The sequence below is a fragment of the Primulina tabacum genome, chromosome 9, assembly GCF_025594145.1.
Source record: "Primulina tabacum isolate GXHZ01 chromosome 9, ASM2559414v2, whole genome shotgun sequence".
Taxonomy (NCBI): domain Eukaryota; kingdom Viridiplantae; phylum Streptophyta; class Magnoliopsida; order Lamiales; family Gesneriaceae; genus Primulina; species Primulina tabacum.
In genome coordinates this window covers 31,680,942-31,689,000 of record NC_134558.1, presented here as the reverse complement: position 1 = coordinate 31,689,000, position 8,059 = coordinate 31,680,942, and the positions used below count along the sequence as shown (strand labels likewise).

The following is an 8,059-nucleotide window of genomic DNA, read 5'->3' as shown; positions in this document are numbered from 1 at the left end:
AAGTGTAAAAAAAATAACAAAGTTTTTCATTGTAAATTTTCTACCAACCCCTTAAATTGTGTGTTGTTAGATTTGCATGAAATTTTCTACACAATTTATGGGAAATATATGTATTAAAAATAAATATATGTTTGATAATAAAAATATTTTTTTTATCTATATACCTACAAAAGTGTATATCATTGGTTATATTTTCCAATTATCAAAAAATAAAAATGACCTCCTCATCAATACAAATCCCAAAATTCTATAAAGATATATATGTAAATTTCTAATTGTTATAAGAGTGAAAATGAAATATCAAAATTTTTTATTTATTCCACCTAATATATAATTAATGAGTAGCCTAATTATTCCACATAATATATAATTAATAGTCTAACAAATGTTAATGATTTATCATTAAAATATATATTGATTGTAGTAATTTATATCACTTCAAGAATAAAATGTAACTCCTATATTAAATTTCTCAAATAATCCATATTTATACTATCTTTAAATATTTTATCCTTTTAATTTTCTTTCTATATGTTATTTTATGATTTTAATGCAATTTTTAATCATATTTTAGTGTAATTTCTAATTAAGTAATAAATTATAATATCACAAGAAGATATAAAAAAAATTATATATGCAATAGTACAATAACATGATAAGTATAAAATAATATAATAATATGAAATTTATTACTAATATATTTTATATTTTTTAATTAAAATATTGAAAGTAAAAAGTTTAATAATTATTTAATATAATTTATATCAATAATTATGAATGTTAATATATTAATAATATCATAAAATATGAATCTCATAGAAAAATTCAGAGAGTTAGCTATAATAAGAAAATTAAAGATTTTAGTAGAATTATTTTTAAAAAAATTATATATCAGACAAATTTATAAATTCAATATACAAAATTTGGTAGTATTGAAAATATCTACTAAGAATGTTTAAGATTTATGCTGTTAAGGGTCTAATTTCAAATGTTCAATACTACGATCTATTTGATATTAAAAAATGGATCATAGAAAACATATAATTTGAAATGTTCAATGTACATACATATACAATCACTAAGCACATAAAAATAAGAAGAGCTTATATAAGAAGAGCTTGAAGTATTATATGTTAACGTTATTCATCTCTTTCCGATCGTTGGAATGACAGCTTATACAAGAAGAGCTGGAAGTATACAAGAAAAAAAACAACGCGATAGATAATCATCAAGCTTTCAACAATGTGATTATCTCCAAGCCTGCATACTTAAAGAATTTGAGCGCAATTAAAGATCATATACGTCATCGCTCATCAAGCACGCACTCAACAGAAAGTTATCTGAAGGCTTAATGAAAAATATAAATTATATACTTTTTAAAAAATTATTATTTTCATTAAATAATGTATATGAAAATTAATTTATCTAAGATATATAATTCTAAAAGCAAAATGTAAAAAATTTCTGCCGGAAGTTAAATATTATTTAAATTGAATATTATAGATTATATTTTATTATCAATTTTATTATTTCATTAGTTTTGATAATATTTTGATGATTTAATCACAAATATTTTAAATTAATAATTATTTGTCATTAGTGTGTTTCACTTATATAAATTATGATTTATGCATTTATAAAATCCATAATTTGGTTGATTTTTAGGTTATTATACCTTATACGTGGTACTTAGATATATATTTCCAAAATTTGTTTCAGTTCAATTCGTTCTATATATTATTTTCATCATAATTTATTATATACCATAAAATCAACAGCTTTAATTTTAATTTGAGAAACAATTTTGAAAATAAGGTATATAAGTTCTTAATTAATTTATTCGTCTAATATGATAAAAGACTAAACATAGATAAATAAAAAATATTATTCAAATTATTTTTTAAAAAAATCAAATTTTAATTTTTATTAAATAATTAATATTTACGTGCATCGCACGTGCTTCTTAGTGTTTTCAAATATCTTCATTCATAACATTCTTTAATTTTGGTGGTTTTCCGCTTTGTTTTTGCTAAACCGAGAGAATTGCTTCTAGTGCGGCCTATATTGATCTAAGGATCTAGTTGACAGAGTGGCTCATAAGATGAATTACAAATTGAAATATAAAGATAACATATTAATTTTTTAACTTCAGTTATTGTAAAATTTGAGTTAAACGCGAGATAATACAAGAATGAAGATTCTAATTAGGAACTTCTCATCAAAGTCTATCGGATTTTTAGGTCCTTTCGCAAGGGTTCCGACCAAACAGAGCACGGATCCAAGGAGTTCAGTCGAACAAGATGAGGAGTCTTAAGGGGGCAGGATCAAGTCTGAAAGGGGAAATTCTAAAAGATTCCGGGAAGAATCTCACTGCAAACTGTACTAAGCATATTTTCATAGCAAGAATGATCCCTCTTGAAAAGGACATACGCAAAATTGTATAAGGCGAAAGAACAGTTGTGTAAGTCGAGAAAGTAAAATAAAAATACAGAGCTATACTGCAAACAAATTCAAGAAAACATTAGTCTGAAACAAACTGTAACATCATTGTTCATCACAAATAATGCACAAATTTTACTATGAACCCTCTTTTTCAAATCAAACCATGTCTATGTCCGAGTATAATTCATTATTCTGACCAAGAAAGAATCTCATAAAATGTACCGATATGAATTTCGTTGATATATAACAGAAACTTACATGTCGTATATGTATCGTTGATCCTACGGTAAAGGAGAGGTAAGACCCTCTTGAGACGACAGTGACCGAACATTCTGATGCCGGTTGGAAAGTATGCGTGGCTTCTTCTGAAACGAGATCTGCCTACTCAAGTGATATCGTGTTCTCATGGTGTAGAGCGAATGGAAGAAAGGGCCGGCTCTTTCCTTTAACTTGAGAATGAGGAAGAAGACGAACCTGTAAGCTACAATAAGGCCATATACTGCCAATAAGTCCCACCATTTCGAATGGTCCAGCGAGATTCCAAACATGTTTGTTATGACATATTCGCCGGTTAGTTTTGGGTCACCAGGGAATAATGGATCAAATACGAGTCCAAGCATGTCGTTCTTCATTCCTCCCTGCATTTCTGACCGTGTTAGCAATTTTTTTTTTCGTTTATGAAGTATGAAATGCTACAACTAAATAATGTCCAAATATCGAAACCAACTTCTCTAGGAACTAAATTTTCACAAATATGTGGAAAATACCTGCAGGGACCATGCTCCATAACCGATGTATGAAATTGGATAGCGCCAAATGACCTTGGGAAGATCTGGCAGCAAACGGAAGAATCCAGCAGTCATCATCATAATCCCCTGTACAAATACATGATAACGATAATGTGAGGCAATAAACTAAAGCTTTTGGAAAAATTACAAGCAACCTACAGATCATCCCCTGCTTTTACATAGGAATACTTACGAGAACTCCGGCTCCAGCGATGATCCCCATTAAGAAGTTGGGAACCAGAGAAGCTATGATCATCATTACGCTTTCTACCATGGCAATGCATCCAAAAATATTCATACAAAAGTAGGCATAATAAGGAAATCCTGGCCGAAATTTCACCATAAAGTGTGTGATTGTCCCACTGATGGCAGAGACAGCTACCAAGAATGGAAACGAAGACAAGAAGTTCGACAATATAAACACGGCCACGCCATAATATCCGTTGAGCCTTTCTTTATGAAAGACCTGTTTGGTCAAGAAAATCAATAAAAAGTCATGAGTCTCTGTATGTCCTTTCTTGAGTTTACTCGTTATTTTTGAAATCATAGGCATTTATTAAACCTTCATTTCTTCGATGAATGATGGAAATCCTCCTATTGACATGAAGGTCATGAAACCTATGACGAATCCGCCACAAGCTCCCCTAGCCAAGATTGCGGTATAACTGGTTCCGACATCATAGAATAGGGTGCCGACACAAAGAGCAACGATGGTATAAATGACGATTCGAGACCAGTAATATCCGATGTCTCTATTCATGTTCAAGAATGATCTCTTTGTCAATGTTGAAAGTTGCTTCCACCATCTCGCTTGACTTCCTTTAATTGTTTTAATCACAAGTCCTTCCTGTGATTCATCACAATATTCTTCTAGCGTTATCAATTTATATCATATTACTAAACTAGGCAAAACAGAAGAAAATAAGCAATTTTTACCAGTGTTCTACATATCTGAGTGTCTTGCATTCTTTTAACATGAAAATCAGAGCTTTGATTTCGATAAACTTACAATTGCAGAGATTTCTTGAGTCCTTGATCTTGCCTTTCTTGAATACTCGGAGAACCTGTATTTCTCAACAAGCATTGATTTGATATCAGCAGTAGCCAAATTCATAAGAGGATCTGATGTTGTGTGTGTTTCCTGTCATGTAAGAGATAGATGTGAATATTCCGAACTACGGTGAGTATCATAAAACTGCTCTTTATATCCTTCTAACATCATTCAATATGTTCCACAAGAATTTTTGAGATAGGCAGGCTTAAATTTTCGTCGCGCATGATTTCAACTCCAACGGAAACTGGTAAAAAATCAACTAGCCAACTCAAACCTAAGAAAACAACATATTATAGAGTCAGAAAGACAGGTACTGGATCCATACACGGAGTCTTTGTGAACCTTTCATCGTGGCTGTCACGACATCAAAATCTGAGTTAATACATCGCAGGAAATGATCCGAAGGATTTCTCCTACTTGGACAGGGGAATCCTGATTCAGCAAAAAACTGAAAAGTAAAATAATATCACTGAATATTATGATCAGATTAAAAATAATAATTGAATCATGGTATCTCAATAGATTCATTCCGTTATAATAATACCTTTACAGCCATTCTTGCTTCTCCAAAGAACACTGTTTCTCCTCCTGACAGCAAACATAGATCATCAAACAAAGCGAAGACTTCACTACTTGGTTGATGAACAGATGAGATCACCGTTCTCCCATCACGAGCAAGATTTTTAATGGCTTGAGTAACAAAGAAAGCTGCCGCACTATCAAGGCCGCTAGTAGGTTCATCAAGAAAGAGAAGACGGGGTCGTGTTAGAATTTCGAGGGCGATGCTCAATCTTTTCTTTTCTCCGCCACTTATCCCTCGTAACTGCCAATTCCCGACCTGACGATCCGCGCAATCTTGAAGCCCCATTTCCGTAATAATTGCTTCGACTGTCCCTTTGATGTCTCTTTTAGCCATCGACGCCGGAAGCCTGAGATGCGCCGAATATGTTAAAGTTTCTCTTGGTGTAAGAGTCCCTAACAAAACATCTTCTTGTGTGACATAAGCCTGGAAAATCGATGTAAATTCATTGATCACTGATCATTGAAATGCTGAGATATCAGCAGAAAAGTTGCTAAAACTCGTAATTTGATCCCACTGGGTGTGAGGATACTTACAACAACACCGTAATCCAGTCTTTGCTTCTTTCCATTGAGAAGAATATTTCCTGTCATGACGATATTTCTTGACAATCTACCTGTCATAAGCTGATCATATTAGTGGATGAAGAAATGATGTTGAAGCAAAAACAAAGTTTTTCCCTACAAATGATAGGCTCGTTTCACTATCAAGGTTCGGTCGACCGATCTAACGGCTCGGATTTTTTCGAGCCAATTTTTTTTTTTTTTTTACAGACATGAGTGATCCGGGCCGTTCATTGCCCGTGCAGGCAGTGCCTGCACGGGTAGGTTGAAACAAACCCACTATCAACGATTTATTCTTGTGTGGATATATTGGCAAATTTATAATTCTTGATCTTCTTCATGAACTGTTGATCCATCCTTTGATAAAGTTGCATAAATTGAAAAGCACTTTCCTCTATATCAACACACAAACCATATCATCGCTCTATTCTTTTCAAATTCTCTCATTTTCCATCCTTTCTACCGTAAGTCCACAACAATTCTCTCTGCGAGCTGGATGAAATCACAGTTTTAATCAAAGTTCCGAACAGCGCGAGCCTATTTTTTCGAGATCCAATTATCCATGAACAACAAAATCAAATACTGATCCGAAATGGAGAACATTTAAATAAAACAAATAATGACGAGCAATTCGGTACAGATTGCCCCATACAATTATGAGCCTACATGAATTCGAGCTGGCAACCATTATTGCACAACAACTCATTCATATGGAATCTATATTCTAACTCCTTTTCTAGGAATTTATGAACCATGGATACAATAAAAAATTAAAATACAGCACATTAAAACTATAATTACTTAACTAAACAAGCAAGTACCTGCTAAGGCATCAAGAAGTGTAGATTTGCCAGAACCCGAAGGACCCATAATGGCCATGATCCGACCCGGTTCAGCGAACCCGTTTAGCCCATGAAGCAGCTTCCTCGTCGGCCCCTGCCCAAAGTTCGGCAGCACCACCGTGAGCTCCTGCCAAATCAAATAAGCTTCGCCGCCGCTGCGCAGCAAGCCCTTCTCAACATCACCGCCAGAAGCACCATCAATCACAGCATCCGCACCACCGCCCGCCGCTTCTATCTCCATCGTCAACTCTATTAACCACTTGAGTGAGTGAAAAAAAAAACCAACTGTATTCACCAAAAAGTAAACTTTGACCTCCCTCACTTCATTTTCTTGGTTGAAATACAAAACCCACCTCGGTATTTATATGGGAGATGGATGGTTGTTAGCGGGTATTGGCCATCTGTCGGTGAAATTTCCAGCCGTCGTTTGGATGCATGGCCTACTTTCGATTTGGAAAAAAAAAAAAAAAAAGGAGGGGGGGTTGAATAAATTATGTGACGAAATTCTGGAAAGGGACAAGAAATTTAATGCAGTCTCCCAATTATATGGTTTCCAGTTGGATTGAAGCATAATTAAGATCCAACCCAAAAAAAGTTGAAATATTTGTGCAAACCTACAAATACAGCTGCATGTCTACGTCTGTTTTTCGTTTTCCCATCAAGAAACTTCCAAGCTTTCGTATCTATCACTTGTCGACGATAAGTATTGCCTGATTAATATAATAACAATAATAATAACAATAATAATAATAATAATATCGTAAAATATATATTTTGGGGGATAATAAATCAATAACTATATGAATGATTGAAAATATATATTAAAATAAAGTTTTAACACTACAAGAAATTGTTGATTCTAGAGCAATATATAAATCGGTCGAAGTTTTGCAACAGAGGCCAATTAGCGATCGATTTTGGCACATGATATCAAAAAAATTGATCGTTAATAGTTAGAGATCGATTTAATTATACCGTCTCTAAATTAGCAATCGAATTTACTATAGCAGTCTCTATTTTAAAGACTGAAACAATAAATTTCGTTTGAAATTAGAGACTATTTTTTTATTTTGTCTCTAATTCCATTACAAAAATATCGTTTTCTTGTGGAAAATTTATGAGATTGTTATATAATTAACTGGGATGATATTTTGAGATTTGATTATTTTATTTTAGTATGTAATTATTTTGCGGATAATTAATATATATATATATATATATATATATATATGTACGTATAATTTGTTGTAGGAAAGGTGTGTTGAGTTATGAGTATATTAAAATTTTGACAATTTCATTATTATGTCATTTTGTAGAATTGACAAGGGTTATGAATATATACTTTTTTGTAGGAAATGTGTGTTGAATAGCGAGGAGGTCGTGCTAGTGCGGGGAAATCGACCGCCCTAGCGTGCCCAAATGAAGAAAAAATTATTTTATTTGCGAGCAACTCGTGCTAGAACAGGTATTTATGCCCACCCCAACGCACATCAATATGGAAATTTTGCACACACGGATTTTCTGCTATTCTTGGCCATTTGCTATATATTTATGGGAACCCTAATACACATAAAGAGAAGATCGTCATATTGGAGATGAGAAGTAGCCGTAGGCAAGGAGAATAAAGAAAGCAAGAGAACTCGGTCGAAGAACGAGAAACGCATGAGTGTTTTCTTCTTTTCTCTTCTATATTTGTTGGAATTAAGATGATTCTACCCCAAAACATCTATGTTGATTTCTTTTTGAAGATTGAATTTGGTTTTTAAGCATACTTTATTACATTATTGTGC

General features: G+C 32.9%; 1 protein-coding gene across 1 annotated transcript; it reads right to left on the bottom strand.

The window, feature by feature from the left end:
• Positions 1–2,475: 2,475 nt before the first annotated feature.
• On the bottom strand, positions 2,476–6,850 carry LOC142555219 (ABC transporter G family member 15-like). The gene is made up of 9 exons (XM_075665975.1): positions 6,249–6,850; positions 5,401–5,480; positions 4,829–5,290; positions 4,610–4,732; positions 4,240–4,371; positions 3,793–4,077; positions 3,424–3,696; positions 3,210–3,317; positions 2,476–3,080 (listed from the first exon to the last, which is right to left on the bottom strand). Exons 1-9 carry the CDS (start codon positions 6,508–6,510, stop codon positions 2,724–2,726), a joined length of 2,082 nt encoding a protein of 693 aa, XP_075522090.1. The 5' UTR covers positions 6,511–6,850; the 3' UTR covers positions 2,476–2,723.
• Between the last annotated feature and the right edge of the window lie 1,209 nt (positions 6,851–8,059).

What these genes read in the sequence shown, in the direction of transcription:
- LOC142555219 (XM_075665975.1), bottom strand. Translation starts at nt 6,510, where the DNA reads ATGGAGATAGAAGCGGCGGGCGGTGGTGCGGATGCTGTGATTGATGGT. An exon ending in AAGCAAGAATGGCTGTAAAG is followed by an intron (nt 4,733 to 4,828) that starts GTATTATTATAA and finishes TTTACTTTTCAG; the next exon opens with TTTTTTGCTGAATCAGGATT. An exon ending in AAGGTTCACAAAGACTCCGT is followed by an intron (nt 4,372 to 4,609) that starts GTATGGATCCAG and finishes CTTACATGACAG; the next exon opens with GAAACACACACAACATCAGA.